This window comes from Oryx dammah, unplaced genomic scaffold (genome assembly GCF_014754425.2).
Source record: "Oryx dammah isolate SB20612 unplaced genomic scaffold, SCBI_Odam_1.1 HiC_scaffold_19, whole genome shotgun sequence".
Lineage (NCBI taxonomy): Eukaryota > Metazoa > Chordata > Mammalia > Artiodactyla > Bovidae > Oryx > Oryx dammah.
This window is the reverse complement of record NW_024070203.1, coordinates 44,082,929-44,106,999: the sequence shown is the minus strand read 5'-3', so window position 1 is coordinate 44,106,999 and position 24,071 is coordinate 44,082,929. Positions and strand designations below refer to the sequence as shown.

General features: G+C 39.6%; 1 protein-coding gene across 1 annotated transcript in view; it reads right to left on the bottom strand.

The window, feature by feature from the left end:
• Positions 1-24,071, bottom strand: part of PREX2 (phosphatidylinositol-3,4,5-trisphosphate dependent Rac exchange factor 2) — a 305,433-nt gene that overhangs the window by 135,521 nt on the left and 145,841 nt on the right. The window contains exons 19-23 of the mRNA XM_040261348.1: positions 22,321-22,406; positions 14,780-14,916; positions 11,390-11,507; positions 9,534-9,718; positions 7,030-7,191 (exon numbers count right to left, since the gene is read on the bottom strand). Of these exons, the coding sequence (XP_040117282.1) occupies positions 7,030-7,191; positions 9,534-9,718; positions 11,390-11,507; positions 14,780-14,916; positions 22,321-22,406 (688 nt within the window). The remainder of the gene's footprint in view (positions 1-7,029; positions 7,192-9,533; positions 9,719-11,389; positions 11,508-14,779; positions 14,917-22,320; positions 22,407-24,071) is intronic.

Below are 24,071 nucleotides of genomic sequence, written 5' to 3'. Positions count from 1 at the left end.
AAAATTCTCCAAGCCAGGCTTCAGCAATACATGAACCGTGAAATTCCAGATGTTCAAGCTGGTTTTAGAAAAGGCAGAGGAACCAGAGATCAAATTGCCAACATCCGCTGGATCATCGAAAAAGCAAGAGAATTCCAGAAAAACATCTATTTCTGCTTTACTGACTATGCCAAAGCCTTTGACTGTGTGGATCACAATAAACTGGAAAATTCTGAAAGAGATGGGAATACCAGACCACCTGACCTGCCTCTTGAGAAACCTGTATGCAGGTCAGAAAGCAACAGTTAGAACTGGACATGGAACAACAGACTGGTTCCAAATAGGAAAAGGAGTATGTCAAGGCTGTATACTGTCACCCTGCTTATTTAACTTCTATGCAGAGTACATCATGAGAAATGCTGGGCTGGAGGAAGCACAAGCTGGAATCAAGATTGCCGGGAGAAATATCAATAACCTCAGATACGCAGATGTCACCACCCTTATGGCAGAAAGTGAAGAACTAAAGAGCCTCTTGATGAAAGTAAAAGAGGAGAGTGAAAAAGTTGGCTTAAAGCTCAACATTCAGAAAACTAAGATCATTGCATCCGGTCCCATCCCTTCTTGGCAATTAGATGGGGAAACAGTGAAAACAGTGGCTGACTTTATTTTGGGGGACTCCAAAATCACTGCAGATGGTGATTGCAGCCATGAAATTAAAAGACGCTTGCTCCTTGGAAGGCAAGTTATGATTAAACTAGATAGCATATTCAAAAGCAGAGATATTACTTTGTCAACAAAGGTCTGTCTAGTCAAGGTTTTTCCAGTAGTCATGTAAGAATGTGAGAGATGGACTATAAAGTAAGTTTAGCGCTGAAGAATTGATGCTTTTGAAGTGTGTTGTTGGAGAAGACTCTTGAGAGTCCCTTGGACTGCAAGGAGATCCAACCAGTCCATCCCAAAGGAGATCAGTCCTGATTGTTCATTGGAAGGACTGATGTTGAAGCTGAAACTCCAATACTTTGGCCACCTGATGTGAAGAACTGACTCATTTGAAAAGACCCTGATGCTGGGAAAGATTGAGCGCAGGAGGAGAAGGGGACGACAGAGGATGAGATGGTCGGATGGTATCACCAACTCAATGGACATGAATTTGAGTGGACTCCGGGAGTTGGTGATGGATAGGGAGGCCTGGCATGCTGCAGTTCATGGGGTCGCAAAGAGTCAGACATGATTGAGCGACTGAACTGAACTGAATGATTCTAAGTAGATTTGTGGTCAAGAAGTGATGATGATGAAGGGATTGGTTTTAAAGCACTGAAGGCCTAGTTCCTAAATGAAACATTAAAATAAGTGAGACAGTACTCCATAGGAATGATACCTAGTTGACTGCCTGCCAAATATGTGATGCAAAGTCAATTCTTAAATCTCCCTAAGGAAAAAAGCAGGATGATAAGAGTTTTCAGTATACATGGCTACTTCGAGGCTCAAACAGCAATAATGTGCATATGAGAGCTTTCAAACTTCAGAAACATTCTTTTTATCACTTGAAATCACTGCCCAGTAGCTTGTCCACTTCTGCTTTAAAAGGTTCCCAAGCGCCCAGTTACTCCTGCGGAAATGGGAGATGCTTCTCACATGCCAAGATGTTTTTGAGAATCACCCACTTTGGGGGGAAACCCCTATACTTTCTGCTTCTGACACCCTACAACATACACCCCTCATCAGTTCAGTTAACTCACTAAGTTGCGTCCGACTCTTTGTGACCCATGGATTGTAGCCCACCAGGCTCCTCTGTCCATGGGATTTCCCAGGCAAGAGTACTGGAGTGGGCTGCCATTTCCTTCTCTTTCCTTTTCTTGCCAGGAAAATTCCATGGACAGAGGAGCCTCATGGGCTACAGTCCATGGGGTCGCAAAGAGTGGGCTACAACTAAGCAATTGAGCATGTACTCATTTGCAGTCAGAACCGTGCTGTTTAGCACAGTAACAACTACAGGTAAACAATCAGTTTTAGAATAAAAGGGAATAAGGTTCATATTCCACTGCTGTTCCCAGCTGTGTGCCTTTGGGCAAGTTAGCTGACCACTCTGAACTTCAGTCACTTCATCAAGGAAATGTGTCTCATACCACTGTGTTGGTAAGATTACACAACACAGGCAAACTGTAAAATATGGTTTGTTGTTTAGTTGCTAAGTCATGTCTGACTCTTTTGGAACTCTATGGACTATAGTCCGCCAGGCTCCTCTTTCCATGGGATTTTCCAGGCAAGAATACTGGAGTGGGTTGCCATTTCCTTCTCCAGGGGATCTTCCCAACCCAGGGATCGAACCCGTGTCACCTGCGTCTTCTGCACTGGCAGGCGGATTCTTTACCACTGACCCACCCAGGAAATCCAAAATGTGGTACACAATGCCTGATATCAACTGCTATAAACTGTTGTGCGCTCCATAACTGCAGGAAGGAGCAGCATGTAGAGCAGGGTGGTGAGTGCCAGCATATTCAACCATTATGGCAACATCTCCAAGGAGGCTAATGAGTATTATTATTGCTTCATGTATTTTGACCTTTCTTCTCAAGTAGACAGTATGTGGGAGAGGGAAGTCTTCTTCAAATAACTGACTTAAGGCCCCATTGCCTACACAAAACGTACACATTTAATAAGTAATTTTCTAGTCTTCCTGTACCATACTGCAACAAACTTGCTTTTGTGGACTTCAGTTTTTTGACCTCTGATATTTCATTAAGGAATGCATTAAACATATCTGCCACATAAAATGGATGTCTGCTTCTTTTGCAGGACTATGTTTAAGGGCACTTCCCTGACATTCCTGTTGTTGCCTCTTTGAAACTCCAGTTAAGAGATTTTATTTAGAACTCAATCCAAGAAAAGTTCTGCCTCTCTATTAAGAAATTATGTATATACCACAGAAATGCTGATAGATATGTGACAGACAGTGTTCCTTTTTCATTTTAGCCATCAGGAAGCTGAAGGCCAAACAGAATATGCCACTTGAGTAGGCAGTCTTAGGACCTACTTACCTATACCCTTTATTCTCTGATGATCCAGACCATCTCTCTCTCTCTCTCTTTATTTTTCCAATGAATATCATCTTAAAAAAAATTTTTTTTGAAATAAAAATTTTTTATACCATCTCTTCTAATAATTTTTTTACGATTATCTTTTTCGATATGGACCATTTTTAAAGTCTTTATTGAATTTGCTACAGCATTGCTTCTGTTTTATGGGAAGATTTTTGTTGTTTGTTTTTTTGTTACTGAGACATGTGGGACCTTAGATCCCCAATCAAGGGTTAAACTTGCATCCCCTGCATTGGACGGTGAAATCTTAACCACTGGACCCAGGGAAGTCCCTCTAACATAGCTTTATCTCTAAATTTACCTGTTCATTTTCCTTCAATATTCATTCTCTTCTTCTTTCTCTGAGTAATAAAGTTCCTTAAACTTTAGTTTGGCACATGCGTGCTAAGTTGCTTCAGTCATGTCTGACTCTTTGCAATCCTATGGACTGTAGCCTGTCAGGCTCCTCTGTCCATGGGATCCTGCAGGCAAGAATGCTGGAAGTGGGTTGCCATGAACTCCTCCAGGGGATACTTCTGAGCCAGGGATTGAACCCGAGTCTTCTGCAGCTCCTGCACTGCAGGAGGACTCTACTGCTGAGCCACCAGGGAAGCCCTTACTTTGCCACATGGATGCCCAGTTTGAGACTACATGTCCCAGCGTCCTTTGCACTAAAAGTCTAACAAGATGTAAATAGGGATGGAGGAAATGGCAACCCACTCCAGTACTTTGCCTTGAAAATCCCATGGATGGAGGAGCTTGGTGCAGGCTACTATCCATGGGCACAACTGAGTGACTGAGCAACTTCACTTTCACTTTACAACTTCTGGGTCCTGCCCTCAAAAGGAAGCAATTCACTCTCTGCTTTCTCTTTCCCCGTTTAAGGGGAATTCGTTTAGACATGGTGGTGGTGAGCCAACTTTGGCTTTGTGGAAGAGGACAATATCCTAGAGGAGAAAACAAAAATATAGGAGGATCCCTAGAAGATCATCAAGCCCCATCACACTGGTCTCCCACTGGTTGGGCTTTCACAAGAGTGAGAAATAAACTTTCTGCTAAGTCTATGTTGCCTTGGCCCTTATTAAAGCAGCTGAATCAATACCCTATGTAATGTACCCTCATCCTAATGTTTTGCTTTTACTTAGATATTTTACCTTCTCCTATAAGAGTCGGACACGACTGAGCGACTGAACTGAACTGAACTGAACTGAACTGAACTGATGTATATTTCTTTAAGCTACTTCTACTGCTTTTGTTGTTTGAATGAATGGAGAGAAAATAGGAAGAAATTGAAAACGAGGTAGAAAAACGAGACATACAACCGTGACAAGTTTGATAACCAGAATCTGCCCGAACCCTACCATACTTTGTACAGATCCATCTCTGAAGTAGAATGACTCTCTTTTCAAAATGTGTTCAAAAGGGAACTACTAATTTGCATTTGTTTAGAGCTTTTAAATTTAACTTCAAAGAACTGTCACATCTCAAAGAGACAGGAGAAGTAAAAAGAAAATCTTCTGTTCTTTGGCTTCCACAAGGCATATTCATGGAATGGTTCTCAAACTCAAAGGGGTCAACAGCAGTCATGGAAAGAGGGTGAACAGATATGACAGTTATACATTGATCTTGAATATCATTTTTTCTTCATAAAATTATGACATCAATATATGTTCAATTTAACAAGCCAAACAGTATAGGAAGGCCTTAAAGAAAACCACAGTGAGTCCTCTTTTCTTTCTCCTACCTGAGGTAACCAAGATTGAAATTCCTTGGGTATTCTTTCACGCATTTGCCTGTTTTTAAATGGACATATCTGGACACAAAAGGGCTTATCTTTTATTTACCATATCAAACATAGTCAGTTAAGTCATATTCATATACACTGGGATAAATAATATTTCCTAGTATGACCATCAAATTTTAACCAACTAGTCTCTTTCTCGCTCTTTTTTTTTTTAGCTTAAAGAACAGAGATGTATTCAGTCACACTTCTGCAGGCAAGAACTTCAAGATCAAGGTTTGGCTAATTCACTTTCTGGTGAGGAGACTCTTCCTTTTAGGTCATTCATTGGCTATTAAACTCCCCCACACACATGCACAAACAAAATATCCATGCAACCAGCCTCACTTTGAGGAAAATAATTTAATTAGCTATCTTTCCATTGATACAAATAGAAAAAAAATTAAAAGATATTAAAATATATATGTTTTGGAGATCCATTATTTACTCTGTCTCTAAAATATATTGTCAGATTCACTAAATGTTCTGTCTCCTCTGTCTTCACCAGAGTCTATGCCACCACCATCACGCACCTGGACACACCTCTCTAGATTGCAAGATTGCACCTTGCAATCTATTCCTACAGGGGAGCCAGCACTATCTTTTTTTTTTTTTTTTTTTGGATGTGATGTAGACCATCTTTATTAAGTCTGTTACAATATTGTTTCTGTTTTATGTTTTGGTTTTTGGGTGACAAGGCATGTGGGGTCTCAGCTCCCTGACCAGGGATGGGACCCACACCCCTGCACTGGCAGGCAGAGTGTTGACTACTGCACCACCACGGAAGTTCCTAGCATAACCTTTTAAAAACCTACATTAAATGAAGCCACCATTGTATCTAAAAACTTCCAACTTCTCGTTGATGTAAGAAGAAAATCCAAAGTCCTGAAAGGTATAGAGTTTCACAGCATCTCATGCTGGTCCCTGCTGAAGCCTCTGCCCTTAGGACTAATCTCTTTCCACCTGACACCCTGGCCTTCTTTCTGCTTTGAGGCCTAAAGGACTGATGCTGAAACTGAAGTTCCAATACTTTGGCCACCTGGTACAAACAGCTGACTCATTGGAAAAAACTTTAATGCTGGGAAAGACTGAAGGCAGAATAAGAAGAGGGAAATAGAGGACAAAATGGTTGGGTGGCATCACCGATTCAATGGACATGAACATAGGTGAATCTCGGGAGATGGCGAGGGACAGGGAGGCCTGGTATGCTGTAGTCCGTGGGGTCATGAAGAGCTGGACATGACTTGGCAACTGAACACCACCACCAGCTGTTCCCATTTGGAGAAAGAGCTCTACTTGTCATTTAAATACAAGCTTTCCTAAAGGATGCTTTCTCTAGCTACCCAGTTCAGAGTTCCCACACTGGTACTTCCCACCATGGTTGTCCTCATAATTCTCTTCAATAGTTTATTTCCCCACTTTGTAGATATGTATTTACTTCGTTGCTGTCTCCCCCACTCAAATGGAAACATCATGAGGGAAGAATCTTTGCTGCCATATTCCTGGAACCAAGAACAGCTTCACGCATAAAAAGTGCTCAATTAATACGCTTAATTAATGAAGGAAACAGCCTGTGTTCCAAGTACTTTCTGATTGAGGATCCTGTTCCCTCTGTTGAGAGAACAGGGAAAGAACAACTACTGTATTATTTTAAAATCTGACTAGGTGGTTTGGATTAACATCCCAACTCTATACTTGCCAGTAAGTAATTTAAGTCTTTGCATGAATGCAGGCAAGCATGCTCAGTTGTGTCCGACTCTTTGCGAAACCATGGCCCGTAGCCCGCCAGGCTCCTCTGTCCATGGAATTTTCAGGCAAGAATACTGGTCTGGGTTGCCATTTCCTCCTCCTGGGGATCTTCCCGACCCAGGGATTGAACTCGCATCTCCTGCTTCTCCTGCACCGGCCGGTGGATTCTCTAACACTGTGCCACCTGGGAATCCCAATTTAATTCTCTAGGTCTCAGTTCTTATATTGGAAAATATGAAATAATGACTTAGCTTACAAAGATCAAATGAGGTAAAGGATATAAAGGCATTTGAAAAACTCTAAAATGCTATATAAATCTTATCATTATTTCAATAAACTGGTACATAAATAAGGAATAAAAAATCAAACACTGAATTAAATTTGACATTACAATAATAATTTAAATAATAATCATGTGTAAAATACCCAGAGCCTTTACTTTACCTTTTTATAACTGGATATTCTCTGACATATGCGCTCAATTTTTTCACTACAAATGGCACTGAATTTACTTTGAAGGTCAGTAGGAATCACTTCATTCAAAGAACTAAGGCTGGTGCAGTTTTGTACGAAATGATCATCACTTTTAGCCAGGGCTTCAAGAATCTGTAGACACACACACACACACAAAAGAACAAGAAAATAAAAGCTTCAAAATCAGCCAAATAAAATGTTCACAATTCCACAACATAGGGTGTTTTCTCCCCAGTGTGCTTCTTTTAGCTGCCTGGGATTTCTGTGTTCAATAAACCCTGGCAGTGAAGTGATGGACTTGTGTGTCTGGCATCTCCTGTTTTCCCTTCTGCTGGCTATAAAAGGCTGCCTGAGGGAGGTGAGGGGACTTCAAAGACGCCCTGCTGAATAAATCAGTACACTCTGATGTGGGAACACACTGCCCATATTTTAGTCAGAGTTATTCAGAACATTTTTTTTTCCCCTCAACTTGGTAATAGAACAACAAAAACTAAGGAAAACCATATCCTTTCTTGCTACTGAGATCCTGGTACAGAGAGTGCATTTATAATAACAAATGTTTGAAGAAGGATGGAATAAATGAGACTTTGTCTTGCCAAAGTTAAAAAACAATGTCACTTCCAGTGTCTGAACTCTGTCTGATAAAAGCAGCAGATAAAGCCATTCATAAGATGTGCTCAATTAGTAAATCTTTTGGCTATCTGAATTGATTATAAGGCAGCATGTGTATGTGTACATCATGAATCACTGAGAATTTCCAATGAACAGAGAATTAATTATGTGTATTATTTATATGTGGGCTTCTCAGGTGGTGCTAGTGGTAAAGAACCTGCCTGCCCATGCAGGATACGTAATAGATGCAGGCTCAGTCCCTGGGTTGGAAAGATCCCCTGGAGAAGGGAATGGCAACCCACTCCAGTATTCTTGCCTGGAGAATTCCATGGACACAGGGTCACAAAGAGTTGGACATGACTGAAGCAACTTAGCACGAACATTATGTATATGTAGCATTTATGATTGTTCAAGGATTACAATGACTGATACAACTTTGCATGAGATTTTTATAATATAGTGTGAGATAGACAATGTATAGATGCTATGTTTATTTGAGCTCCCTCGCCACCTCCATTTCCCTGTCTTGCAGAACATGGAGAGTGAGTTTTTGGTTTAATCACTAGTCTAGAAATCAGAGCTCACTTTATCATTAGCAGTGTGGTCTTGGTTAAATTTCTTAATTTCTTTGACTTTCTTCATGTGTAAAACAGAAATATATACAGTATTAAGTTGTACAGTTGTCATGTATAAAATAATCCATGTAATTTTGTAAATTTCAAAGAGTTAGAAAATGAGATAAAATAATTACAATAAACTGGTCCCAAACTCTTCTATAGATCTTCTCAGTAGTATAATGCATTAATAGTTGGGAATGGGTTGAATTTTGAAACTATAGATTCTCTATCAATAGATACATATAGTGGTACAATGTCATCATAATGATGGGATAATTTTAAGAAGCTGACTTTCATATTGTAAAGCAATTACCCTCCAATTAAATTTTTAAAAAGTGAAAAAAGAAACTGACTTTCAGAATATAACACAAAAACATAAAATAATTATTTTTGAAATAGTGCATTTGGATTTTTCTATTATTTTCTACCACTAAAATTTAAAAAATACCTGCTATTATTACTAGATCTATCTCAACTATACACATTTGAAACACAAACTGAAATGAAGAAATAAAGGTGGTGAAGACACATATTTCTTGTTGTACCTGAATCCTCCCAGGGTGACGTAAAAGTAGATGGAACACAAAAGTTCTGACCTGCGGAGGGTGCAATAGGAGTCTGACCGATTTACTTTATGGAAGGATCGTGGAAAGCAAACAGGGTGACCGCTTACTTACCATGTGTTTTATCCATTTGGATGAAGATCCTCTTCCTCCCTCCCTGTCTTGCTTTAAGGACTAAGGACAAGATTCTTCACAACTAAGAATTACATACACACCTGAAGATCTATTCATAAACTAGTCTCTAAGCTTCAAGAAACTGCATGAAATAAACATGAGCCTTACAGAATCTGAATGCATTTTACGACTTCAAATATTCTTCAGAAGATTATGTACATTTAGGAAAGCACCATCTGTCATGAAAACCATCTGAAACGTTTTCACGATACTGAATTCACAGACATAGCGAACTTACTAAATGCAGAGAACCTCTGCCAAATCAACTAATGCTCGCCTGGGCAAGCAGCCCATCCAACATAACACTGTGCTCCAAAAGAGGTCAATTAAAAAAAAAAAAAAACTATACACAGTCGAGTAATGGGGGAAGAAAGAACAAGAAAGAGAACTTGAATGAGCGGACAGCTAAAGCATTCACAGCTATTTCATTTTTTAAAGTGGAGGTGGGTGAGGACTTCAGTTGTTTTACTGAGAACATAATATCTTTCTCTGATAGGATCGTTCGTACCTTGGCAGTGAGGCTGAAGAAGCCTTTGGGCTCAATCATCTTCTCCACCACGTTGCACTTGATCCCAGCGGTGCTGTCATACTCATACACAACACCATACTCCAGGTGGACATTGTCCACCGTCAAACTCACGTGCTCCTTCTTCCCATCGATGATTGCCATGGTGTTGAACTTGTCAATTACCTCTGGAAAAAGACGGCTTTAATTCAGCAAACTTAGGAAGGTGTTTTTCAGTCTCCTCAAATAATCTGAATCTCTCTGAATATTTTTTAGAGTTTTTAAAGGGTGACTACATCTGATGTGCTAAATGAAGTATCTAGCTAATGTTTTTAAAAAGAAGAGAATTGAAGAAAAACATAAGGTTGACTGATCGTTACCATTCTAATATGACTAGTTTTATCTTTGCACACCCAGTTTTGATCTGTGGACCATATGCATGCCTACTTATATCTGTATCAACATGAAACACAATTTTTTCATTAAAATCATGCATAACTTCAAGTCAGGGTTCCTAAAACTGCCTCAAACACTGGATGAATATTTTCTCAAAGCAGAAAAAATACAGAAAATCATACTGAAGCAGAAAGGAGATGCAATAATTATTTTTTCAGCAGAGAGTGCCTGAATTTTCCCAAACAGCATCTCCTGAGGCTAACTCATTGAGAAAATGTATCACTGTTGACTGTAATAAAATTTCCATCCTGAATATATTCCTATAGGTTTTTGGCCAACAAGCAGTCAGCTAGTGAAAAAAAAAAAAAGTAGTCTCAAGCAAGAAACTGCTGAGGAATGAGGAATCTAACAATAAATACTAAGTAAAAATACAGTACTAGTTTACTTAAAACAATTAATCCCTAGAATAAAGGCAGGACCAGTAAATATAAAATAGGCAAGAGCAGAAAAAACACAATTTCAAAGGAACTATGAACTTTCTAAACTAGGGCTTCTCAAATTTTATTGTACATACAGATATTATCTTGCTAAAATTGAGATTCTCACCCAGTACATAGAAGGTGGGGCTGAGCCTCTGTATCTCCATCCTACTTATGTGATGCAGGCGCTCATGGTTTGTGAACCACATTGGAGTGGGAAGGTTGACATAACATTGAAACTCAAAACAAGGAAACACATTATAGCTGGGGTTTGAATCCTCATTCTACCACTTACTAGCTTGGGCACATTCATTAACCTCCATGGACCTCAATTTCTTCTCCATAAAGTTTGGGTGATGATAATTTGGATGCTTTTGAACTGTGGTGTTGGAGAAGACTCCTGAGAGTCCCTTGGACTGCAAGGAGATCCAACCAGTCAATCCTAAAAGAAATCAACCCTGAATATTCATTGGAAGGACTGATGCTGAAGCTGAAGCTCTAATACTTTGACCAGCTGATGCAAAGAGCTGGCTCACTGGAAAGACTCTGATGCTGGGAAAGATGAAGGCAGGAGGAGAGGGGTATAACAGAGAATGAGATGGTTGGATGGCATCACTGACTCACTGGACATGAGTTTGAGCAAACTCTGGGAGATGGTGAAGGACAGGGAAGTCTGGTGTGCTGCAGTCCCATGGGGTAGAAAAGAGTCGGACATGACTGAGTGACTGAACAACAAAACAGAGCTTCATTTCTGATAAGCTGATAAGGTAATCCATGCGAAATATCTAACAGAGTGCCTAAGAAAGTGGCGTAGCTATTCCATGCTAGCCATGAGCAATTATGACTTAGGGATTTGACGTGACATCTATTTGAGATGATGACTAAGGCAGTCACCTGAACATATAAGGTTTTTAATAACTGGGACTCGGCAATGGCACATTGACAAAGAATCCTATAAGCCCAAGAGGAGAAGAAGAAACCCACCTTCTACTTTACAGTCAAAGGAATCCCCTGCTTCATCTCCTGGAGGTTTGGAGTTGGACTTCTGAAGGTCTTCCTGAGCACTCTCAACACTATTATAAACCCATTGTATGGAATCTTGCTGGAAATGAAGGAAAGAAACCTCAGAGGTATTTAATATCAGTGTTTCCTAAAATGCATATCCATTTCATAAATGTGCTTCAGAAGAAGAGCTGACAATCTTATTCACCCTTCTAGTTTAAATACAATAAAATTTGAAAGAGAAGGAAAGTCAATGTCCAAAACTGACAGGAAGTCAATGGCAATTAATATTGTTTTTAACAAACTGACCTTTTTAAGCTTGAGGTTTTTTTTCTTCCAAAGATAGGTTTTTAAATAAGATGTATTTCCCAAATGTCTTACTCAAATGACTCAAGCATATCGTATAATGAACTATAAATTACATTTGTAAACAAAATAAGGTAGATGGATACTTTTCTGAAGAAGCAGTCATCTGTAAGTGTACAGATGATTTAAATGTACTTCTTTAAAAATTTTTTTTATGTAGACCAATTTTATAGTCTTCACTGAATTTGTTACAGTGTTCTGTCTGTTTTACATTTTAGTTTTTGGCCATGAGGCATGTGGGATCTTAGTTCCCTCACCAGGGATTGAACCTGCACCCCCTGCACTGGAAGGCAAATAGCAACCACTGGACTACCAGGGAAGTCCCTAAAAAGCTCTCTTAACAGTCACACATACACTTAATGTTTTTTGTGAAACAAACCAATAAGAAAACTGGAAGAATATGTTTCAACTCATGGGGTTCCCAACTGATATAACTACCTTTTAATCTTTCTACATCATAAATGATCCTATATTTTAAGTAGCAGTTCCCTATCTTATTTAGATAAATGAGAAAGATGAAATGGCTACCAAGTAAATGTTTACAGGGTAGCATTACTTTAATGTTTGTAGTTTTCCTAGGTAGGGTGATAAGATGAGTTGCATGACTGAAGTGTGATATAATTTGTATTATCCATCTTCACAATTGTGTTTAATTATTGTAGTGCTATTATTAAAGGCTTCCCTGATAGCTCAGTTGGTAAAGAATCTGCCTGCAATACAGGGATCTCGGTTCGATTCCTGGGTCAGGAAGATCCGCTGGAGAAGGGATAGGCTACTCACTCCAGTATTCTTGGGCTTCCCTTGGGGCTCAGCTGGTAAAGAATCTGCCTGCAGTGCATGAGACCTGGGTTTGATCCCTGGGTTGGGAAGATCCCCTGGAGAAGGGAAAGGCTACCCACTCCAGTATTCTGGCCTGGATAATTCCATGGACTGTCGCAAAGAATCAGACATGACTAAGAGACTTTCATTTCACTTATACATCATTAAGGGCTTCCCTGGTGGCTCAGATGGTAAAGCCTGCAATGTGGGAGACCTGGGTTTGATCCCTGGGTTGGGAAGATCCCCTGGAGAAAGGAATGGCAACCCACTCTAGTACTCTTGCCTAGAAAATCCCATGGATGGAGGAGCCTGGGGCTCAGCTTCGAAAAGTCCGACATGACTGAGCGACTTCACTTTCACTTTCATATATCATTAAAAGGCTTCCCAGGTGGCGCAGTGGTAAAGAATCCACCTGCCTATGCAGGAGATGCAAGAGATGAGGGCTCAATCCTGGATCAGGAAGATCCCCTGGAGAAGGAAAGAGCAACCCACTCCAGTATTCTTGCCTGGAAAATTCCATAGAGAAACCTGGTGGGCTACAGTCCATGACATTGCCAAGAGTCAGACACAACTAAGCAACTGAGCACCAATGCCACATCATTAAAATGCTAGTTAACACTTAATCATGCAAATAAACGTTGGTAACTGGTTGTGGCCTTCAAGGAACATTCCCCCAGAATCCAAACCTTTGTGTAGCTCCTTCTGACCCTGGGCTTGGTCATGTGATCGGACTTTTCAGAGGGCTAGTAACAAGCACGATATAGAGATCATCACTTGGAATATTCCCTCTTGAAACCTAGACACTCTGCAGAAAGGAGAATTATGCTTAGGGCTGGAAAGGAGGGCCAGGTGGAGTGGCTCTGGAGTGAGAACCCTTCAGGAGGGGACCCCAGTACCAGTCAGTTCCCAGCAGAATGAAGCCCTCACCTCAAGGAACCAACACCAAGTCAACCAGAGAAGAAAGAGAAATAATTAATCACTATTGTTCCAAGTCACAAAGTTTGGAACAGTCTTTTTTGCCGCAATGGATACCTGCTAGTGTGTGTTATTTACCTGGTGAATTTCTCTGTTTATTTACTCCTTTTCTTAATTATTTCACTGGTCAACACCTCTCCAACAAGGAAGATAAGGCAAATAAAAAGAAATGAAACTCAACTCAATTTAACTACTTCTTAAAATTCTGGCATAAGGGGAAAGATCTGATCTTTCAGTATCTTTTTAAAACTTCATTCACTAACATAGTTCAATAAATATGTATGAAACTACTGTTAATCCAAGTAACCTATGCATCTGTATGTGAATTCCAATTTGCTATGCTTGTTTGACCTTATTAGTAAGCAGAATTGATCAGCTATTTTCTTGGAGGCTCAGTATTTTGCAGGATGTCAGTTCTGGCCCAAGAGAAAGTAGTCATTCAGCTTTCCATTTTGGACACAAAATCATATTCCCAAATCCAAAAAAAGGAGTATTTTAGGGGCATGACAGAAAAAAAAAAACAGAATGCCTCTCCTTTAGAATTCCTTTTGCACTCAATTAATTTGAGAGAATTTTCTTTTTCTAACCCAATACTCATTTGTATCTCATGAGATAGTAAGTTTTGCTTACCAAATAGGATTTTAACTTTATTTTTGTATGGCATGTAAAGTTTGAATCAATGGACAATGCTTAAAATTTTAAGTAATGGCAAACACATTGTGGTATTTTCTTTTAAGAGCTAAATTCAGTTACCTAAATAAAACATATCCAACAGTCAATCACGGACTCTATAAAGTATAACCTACAATTCTTTCTCACAGAAGTTTTATAATAAACAGTATAAGCATTTATAATTCATATATACCAACAAAGATACATGCTGACCATTACAGATTCTAAAGCATCTGTCAAGAAAATAGTTCAGGCCTTTAGATTTCAATTTGATAAACAACTATTTGAAAACTCATCACAAGGAAAATGAAAATAGCCCAGGACACTGTTTAAACTGGTGATAATACTACAGCAGCGAAATGTGGCCACTTAAGCAGAATCGATTATAACTAATTATGCACATAAAAGAAGCATTATGAGATTGACAATGCTGTGCTTAAACATGAACCTGGAAACCACAGACAGTTCTGGCATCATCGCATGCCATCCCCAGGGCCTTCTGAGCACGTTCGCCATTACAGCTGCACCGAGGGCATTTACCTTCGTTGGTCTCCGGTACTTCCTGCAGGCCGTGACATGGGCAATAACGCTGGCGTGTGTCTCTTTGCTGACGTTGATTCCGTTGACTTTGATGATACACTGTCCAGGGTGAAGACCAGCGGCTGCAGCCACAGTTCCTTTAAATACAAATGAGAAAATTGCCAAAAACTAATTATAGGAATATGATTCATTTCTATCCCATGTAACATAGGGAAGTAATTTTATTTTATTTAAGTTCCATATAGCAAATTTTTAAAATTAGAGTATAACTGCTTTATAATTTTGTTATATATGTATATCTATATATATCTCCCCTCCCCTCCCTCTTAAACCTCCCTCCCATCCCATCCCTTTTCCCACCCCTCTAGGTCATCACAGAGTACTGAGCTGAGCTCCCTATGCTATACAGCAGCTTCCCACTATGTACCTATGCACACGGTGTATCTGTCAATGCTAATCTCCCAGTATGTCCTACCCTCCACTTCCCACACCCTGTGTCCACGAGTCCATCTCAGTTTCAAAATATAATAAAGATCTAGCTAGTATGTTCATGGGCTTCCCTGGTGGCTCAGATGGTAAAGAATCTGCCTGCAATGTGGGAGGGCTGGGTGCAATCCCTGGGTTGGGAAGATTCCCTGGAGAAGGGAACAGCTGCCCACTCCAGTATTCTTGCCTGGAGAATTCCACGGACAGAAGAGTTATTGATGAATTTGGCTCTGATGGCAATGCCTTTTCAAACATTCTCTATTTATTTGGCCATTCAAACTGTGTTGAAGAGCATATCTTCCCACCCCATCTAAGAATTCGTTTGAAGGGATATTATAAAGAGATCTTTATCATGCTAATCAGTTACTTCCCCTTTTAAATGTCTCAATCAGTCAGTCAGTCCAGTCACTAAGTCGTGTCCGACTCTTTGTCACCCCATGAATCACAGCACGCCAGGCCTCCCGTCCATCACCAACACTTAGAGTTCACTCAAACTCATATCCATTGAGTCGGTGATGCCATCCAGCCATCTCATCCTCTGTCGTCCCCTTCTCCTCCTGCTCCCAATCCCTCCCAGTATCAGAGTCTTTTCCAATGAGTCAACTCTTCGCATGAGGTGGCCAAAGTATTGGAGTTTCAGTTTCAACATCAGTACTTTCAGTGAACACCCAGGACTGATCTCCTTTAGGATGGACTGCATGGATCTCCTTGCAGTTCGAGGGACTCTCAAGAGTCTTCTCCAACAACACAGTTCAAAAGCATCAATTCTTCTACACTTAGCTTTCTTCACAGTCCAACTCTCACATCCATACAAGACTACTGGAAAAACCATAGCCGTGACTAGACGGACCTTTGCTGGCAAAGTAATATCTCTGCTTTTCAATATGCTATCTAGGTTGGTCATAACTTTTCTTCCAAGGAGTAAGCATCTTTTACTTTCATCACCATCTGCAGTGATTTTGGAGCCTAAAAAAATAATGTCTGACACTGTTTCCACTGTGTCCCCATCTATTTCCCATGAAGTGATGGGACCAGATGCCATGATCTTCGTTTTCTGAATGTTGAGCTTTAAGCCAACTTTTTCACTCTCCTCTTTCACTTTCATCAAAAGGCTTTTCAGTTCCTCTTCACTTTCTGCCATAAAGGTGGTGTCATCTGCATATCTGAGGTCATTGAGATTTCTCCCAGCAATCTTGATTCCAGTTTGTGCTTTTTCCAGCCCAGCGTTTCTCATGATGTACTGTGCATAGAAGTTAAATAAGCAGGGTGACAATATACAGCCTTGACGTACTCCTTTTCCTATTTGGAACCAGTCTGTTGTTCCATGTCCAGTTCTAACTATTGCTTCCTGACCTGCATACAGGTTTCTCAAGAGACAGGTCAGGTGGTCTGGTATTCCCATCTCTTTCAGAATTTTCCACAGTTTATTGTGATCCACACAGTCAAAGGCTTTGGCACAGTCAATAAAGCAGAAATAGATATTTTTCTGGAACTCTCTTGCTTTTTCCATGATCCAGCAGATGTTGGCATTTTGATCTATGGTTCTTCTGCTTTTTCTAAAGCCAGCTTGAACATCTGGAATTTCACGGTTCATGTATTGCTGAAGCCTGTCTTAGAGAATTTTGAGCATTACTTTACTACCATGTGAGATGACTGCAATTGTGTGGTAGTTTGAGCATTCTTTGGCATTGCGTTTTTTGGGGATTGGAATGAAAACTGACCTTTTCCAGTCCTGAGGCCACTGCTGGGTTTTCCAAATTTGCTGGCATATTGAGTGCATCACTTTCACAGCATAATCTTTTAGAATTTGAAATAGCTCAACTGGAATTTCATTACCTCCACTAGCTTTGTTCGTAGTGATGCTTTCTAAGGCCCCCTTGACTTCACATTCCAGGATGTCTGGCTCTAGGTGAGTGATCACACCATCGTGATTATCTGGGTCATGAAGCTCTTTTTTGTACAGTTCTTCTGTGTATTCTTGCCACCTTTTCTTAATATCTCCTGCTTCTGTTTGGTCCATACCATTTCTGTCCTTTATCGAGCCCATCTTTGCATGAAATGCAAAGATGTCAAATGTCTAATCAATCTAATGTTCTATACATGCAAATATAATGGCAAAATGAGAAAACCAGAAGCACAGGCCTTTTTACCTTCATTTAGTCTACAAAATCTCTGAATATTAAAATAGTCTTCACTTTCATTTTTTTAAATGACAATTAAAAGAAATTCTTTTAAAAAAATCAAATCAATAGCAACTAGGAGGGAACTAGATTTTCTAAGAAAATGAGTTTAGGATATGTACAAAGAGTCAGGAACCAGAGAATTTGTGGAGAATAAAGTTAATCAGAAAACATCAACTGTCCACCATTTATTTGCATAGATACAGTCGCATATTCTAACCAGTGAGTTAAGATTTTCAGGACCTGCCAATCAATACTATTTGATATTCCAAACAAATCAACATTTACAAAGCACCACTGCTAAATACAATATATGTAATTAATATCAATGATTAAAAAATTATCATAAGCATGTTAGAAGAACCTTCCTTTGCAAGCAAATAATGAAGGAATTATTAAGCATGTTATTAAACATGTTAAAGAACATAATTGATATTCAAGAAGACAGTATATATTTTCTTTTCACTAAAATTCACTTCCAGAAATATTAAGTGGTTTTTTTGGATTAAGCTGAGCATTGAGGGAGGGAGGGGGGAAGGGAGGGACACTATCAGCAGAAAGAACAGACTGGAATCTTTGAAAAAAAAAAAGAAGGAGGCGTTGTACAAATGAACTTATCTATAAAACAGAAATAGAGCAACAGATGTAGAAAACAAACTTATGGTTACCAGGAGATAAGAAAAGGGGAGGGATTAATTGGGAGAATGGGACTGACATATACTCATTATTACATATAGAATAGATAACTAAAAGGACCTACTAATGCACAGCACAGGGAACTCTACTCAATACTCTGTAATGGATTATATGGGAAAAGAATCTAAAAAAGAGTAAATATATGTATATGCATATCTGACTCACTTTGCTATACACCTGAAGCTAACACAACATTTTAAATAAACTATACTCCTATATCTAAAGAAAGCAACAACAACAACAAGAAGAAAAGAAAGAACAGCCCAAAAAAGAGGTACTGAATCAAGAAATAACCTGGACATTTGGGACCATAGGAGCAATTGGTGTCCATCTTGAATGAAAGTGAGTGAAAAATATAGGAGAACAAAGCAGAGACAGGTTTTGAAACTTATGAAATGAACATTATTATATACACAAGAGGAAAAACATTTAAGAATTTTAAGCAGAGAGGTGACATGATCCCTCCCCACCCACTGAAACAGGATGGATCATTGGAGTTCAAGTCAAAAATCAAAATCACAGTAAGCATCTACTGCAAATTCCCAGGTTGGAATTAAGGTAGCATTAGTTATGAAGAGGAGAACGAGATCAAGTATTTGATGTTTGATGATGGAGTTGATGGAGAGGTGAGAGTACCCAGGATCATTCCTGTGCCTCTAGACTCAGTGGCTGAGTAGATGGAGTTACTTAAATAAAAAGAGACCGCCCGGAGGTAAAGCAACTTCAGAGAATAGATGAAAAGTTCAACTGGGGAAAATACTGGATTTTAAGGTGCCAAAGGGGCATTGATGTATAATAAACAATTAGATCTTGGCTATAGAATTCAAGGAATCTGAGCAGAGATTCAGAAATCCCCAGCAAAGAGGATCAATACAATTGTTTATGTAGAAAGCACAGAAGGCAGAGAAGAGAGTGCCAACAGTTAAGGGGTTAACAGTTGAAGAGTTGGCAGAGAAGGGATAGGAGAAAAATCCAAAAAGCACCCTCTCAGAAGTCAAAATATGAACGTTCCACCCCAACAAGACTAGTCAGTTTAAACAAATGGGACAGAAAATTCAATTACGACAGGAACTTTCAATATCCATTGCACTTCTCAGTTTAGTCCATGATTACTCTTATAAGACATGGGCTACTCTTGAAGACATGGGTAGGAGGTGGGAGGAGCTATAGCACTGGGCTGAAATTCAAGTAGGAAGTGACAAAGATCCAGCCAAAATACAGACCAGCATTTCAGGAAGTTTGGTCATGACAAAAATTAAAGCCCTGAGAGCAATATTCTGGAGCTGAGGGTCTCAATCTTTGACAGGCATACCAGTCACCTGATGGTGGGGTGGGGGCGGGGGGGGAGGGTGGGGCTTGTTGAAATGCAGATTCTGATTCAGTAAGTATTGGATGGGGCCTGAGATTCTGCATTTCTAACCATCTCCCAAGTGATGCCAATGCTATCGGTTTTTGGACCAAATTTTGAACGTCAAGGATCTAGAGGGGAAAATAAGGAAGAAGGAAAGTTTTGAGTTTGCTGTTCAATTCAAGATAGCTTTGTTTCTTTGTTTATTTCAATGAGGAAAAAGCCGACCACTTTTATGTGAGCTGTATATGCTAAGTTGCTTCAGTTGTGTCTGACTCTTTGTGATCCCATGGACTACAGCTCTCCAGGCTCCTCTGTCCATGGGATTCTCCAGGTAAGAATACTAGAGTGGGTTGCCATTTTCTTCTCCAGAGGATCTTCCCCACCTACAGATCGAACTGACATCTCTTAAGTCTCCTGCATTGGCAGGTGGGTTTTTTACCAAGCATGCCACCTGGGAAACCCAAGTCTATTTTTATAGCCTTTGCTATAGTAATTCAGTGAAAAGAAAGGCTGAAAATTCTGTAAGGGGACTATCTGACAATGTAATACCGCAGAGGCAGTATCTGAAGGGACAGGCTCCAGAATCTTTATAGAGATATTTAACATTGAACTCTAGAGAAGAAAATGGAAAATCTGTTCCTCTAGAGTAAGAGAAAAACAGATGATGGTCAAATAGCCAACAAGATATAGGACTTGGAAGGCTTCATACCTCGGAGACAGGAGGCAATGATGAGGAGAAAACTGATCAGACATGTAAACAGACAGCTGAGTAGTAACAGGGGCTCAGGAAAAGACTAGACAGTGACTTGGGATGACACTAATTTCATATCCATGACAATTCGTTCTCAGCTGCTCAAAAGAAAGAGCAAAGGCTGTAATCAGGTTTATCTGAGGCCAAAACGAGGTGGTCTGGATGCACCTGAGGGATAAGACCAAGAGGACCCAAGATGCAGCTGAGCGACAGGGATGAGAGGACCCTAATGATGCAGACAAGTGGCGGTAGTGACCCACCATGGGGATAAAGCTGGCTCAGGGAGGAAGTGGTACTCTGCAGGATGTAATTCACCAGCAGAAAAGGAGAAGTATCCAAAGCTTGGACAACCCTATCGAATTTTGCTTACCATTTTTTTTTTATTGAACTACAATTAACTTACAAACCAACTGAATTTTAAACAACTTGAGAATATCAAAGTGATGAGAGATCAAAAAAAAAAAAAGACTTTAGCACCAGAAACTGGTATACTGGAATTGTAGATTCCACAGGCAGAAGTTCAGTCATTGATATGCTCTGGTGTGCGACCATGGGAAAGGGCTGAAGAAGGAAAAACGGGAAAGAAGTTTATGTTTTCATGGCAAGATTTACAGCACAAAAGGAAACCACAGGCTATTATCTTATTTCATATTCACTCTAAAGGAAAAGCACATGAGCATTTCTTTGTTTTCTTCTTCAGAAGCAAAAGGCATAGTAACCAGAATTGGACTTAACCCTATGACTAAGTTTCCAAAATACAACCTTGCTCCTTAAAAGACAAGGAAAGAAAAAACTTGATTCACTCTGGTTTTCGGTTATTTCATAGAACTAATAAAGTGACTGGCTCCTTTTTGGTCTAGTGAAAATGAAGGAAATACTTGTCACATCAAACATCCCTTTCGCTATGCAATGACTCCCATTTCTGTTTTATAATTTTAATGAGTAACTGGAAATATTTGAAATATCTATTAATCTATGTGTTTTAAAAGTCTGAGTGAAAAGTTTTTGAAGTAAGGTTAATTTTTATCACACATACACTAATGAAAGTGATTTTATAGACTCTAATAGAGGTCTAGCTAGTATGTTCTTGATAAATTTGACTCTGATAGCAATGTGATCTCAAAATTTCCCAGTCTAATGTTGGAATGATCATATTGAGACGCTTTACAATTCACATATCTTAATAATGAAAAGCATGTATATCTCTTGTTAAGATAAACACATTGCTTACTGCGATCCTTCTTGCTACAGCAGCAATTAACTTACTGTGGTTAGTAACGTGGAATCTAACAGTTATTTCTTTAAATTACATTAATGTTGGCATAAAATTTAAAAGTGTGTATGTTGACAAGAGATATCAAAGGCTGATTTGCCTGTCAAACAGAAAGAAAATAAAATATAAACATTAAGTTTTAGGTCCCCTAAATTATTTAATTTAAAATGCATTTGATGGTTTATAAAACACATGGTTTATGAGAACACTTGAAGTAATCATATAGTAGCAGACACTATATAAACCACACAGATAATTCTTAAACCCAAACTTACATCTTAGAATTGTTGACAGAAATACAGTAATATGCTGTCAGGGAAAAACAGACCACCTTAAAATCACTACATCCTTTGATTACACTGAAACATGGAGAAAAGTGAGATTGAGAGGAATCATTCTCTTATGAATTGTTAACAATGATAAATTTGTCTTACAATTTGGAGAAGTTTGTTTTTTTTTTTTTAAATAAGAGGATACTGGTGGAGGTGGTTTAGTCACTAAATCGTGCCTGACTCCTGAGACTCCATCTAATGTAGCCTGCCAGGCTTCTCTGTCCATAGGATTTTTCAGGCAAGAATACTGGAGTGGGTTGCCATTTCCTTCTCCAGGGGATCTTCCTGACCCAGAGACTGAACCAGAGTCTCCTGCATTGCAGGCAGATTCTTGACCAACTGAGTTACTACCATTGAGCTAATACAGCAAACACTGAGAATATCCATAGCAACATGATTACACACATTTTTGTTCAGTAAGGACATTCAAACCTGCTGGTCAGTTGGATACCCCACAGGATGGCTTTCTCACCTCTTCCTACTGCGTGCACCACCGACGGGCCATATCCTCGGATCTGGAAGCCAAGTCCTTCCGCTGAATCTGGGATTTTCACTGTCCTAAAGTCAATCGAAAATAAGGCAAGATGACTTTAAAATGCCACAACTGGTTAAAACAATACCTGTCCACACAGCTATTGTGGACTGAATAAAATTCAATCCTTCAATAAATACACATCTGGGGTCTAATGTGTGAAAGAGACTGGGCTGGACAAGCATGGGGGGTGCACCTCCAAGGGACCCAGAGCAGGCACCCAAGATCTCCCACTGAACACAGCTATTGCGCAGAATATCCTGACCAAGGAACAGGCTCTGGTCACACCAACCTCCCTTTGAATCTTGATTTAGTCCCTTAATACTTGGCTAACTTGGATGAACTGCTTAACTGAGCCAGTTTCCACAAAAAGATGATGATGTTAAAACTACTTTGCAGGGTGTCAGTGAAGGTAAAAAGAGAAACCTTTCATAAACTGCCCTGTCTCATGCTATGAACTGCACAAGTACTTAGTACAATGGAAGCATCTCTCCCTAGTTTACTCTGACAAAGCCTTTGGTGCACTTTGCGAAATCTCACTTTTAAAATTAACATAAAAGAAACACAAGGTTCATCCATTTCTACCTGTTGGAAACTTCAGCAAAGAGCAACAACAAAGAGCTGGTTTTAAATAACAGACCTGTCAAACACAGTATCAGAATCATGTATTTAAGAATATGATTAGCTTTAGTGTTCATTCAGTGGAATTTTAAAAGGATAATACATCAAAAGGTAAATCTGAATAAGAAAAACCGTATTTATTAATGAATCCACATGGTAATGAAGAGGAAGGGATGGAGATCTTGAGTCAGCCATCATGGCAAACCAGGGAGGGAGTAATAAACTGGCAATAATAGACAAGCTACTCCAAGGAAGGAAGGCAGAAATCAGAGAGCAACAATGAAAAGCAGCGAACTTGAGATAAGACACAACATCATAACAGCAAAAATGAGTCTAAATAAATTTCCAGAGAGAGCAAAGACAAATGAATACCATGTAATAAATGTTGATGGATGGCACTTGATGCCCAAGAAACAAAAGTGTCTTCCAAAAGATGATGAATGAATCATGAAATAAAAGCTGGCAGCATTTCAAGGGAAACTGAGACGGTCTGAAGTTAGGTAGAGCAGCACTTACTTGCTGTTTATGAAAGAGCTGGGGGAGCTGTTTGAGCAATGCTGCATCTAGAAAACTTCAGAGAGCTACACACTGCACTTAGACTTGAAGGCAGAGGCTGGCCCTGTAATTTCAAATATAATCCTGGCAGGCATTCCGGCAATCCATGATAGAAATCCAAACTATCTGTTTTAGGGAAGCCTGAAAGTGTTATTATAGAATTTAAACAATCTTTTGTCCATTAAGAAACCTTTGACCAACTGAGCCTGAATTTTCCAGGCAAGAATATTGGAGTGGGTAGCCATTCCCTTCTCCAGGGGATTTCCTGACTCAGGAATCATATCCAGGTCTCCTGAGTTGTAGGCAGATTCTTTATCATCTAAGCCACCAGGGAAGCCCTGAAAATGTTACTATAAATTAGGTTACACACTAAGGAAGTGATCTGTATATTGGTGGCACTGACTTATGGAATGAATTTATCCTTTATCCTTAATTAAACACTTTGCTATATAAGGCTACCGGAGAAGGCAATGGCACCCCACTCCAGTACCCTTGCCTGGAAAATCCCATGGATG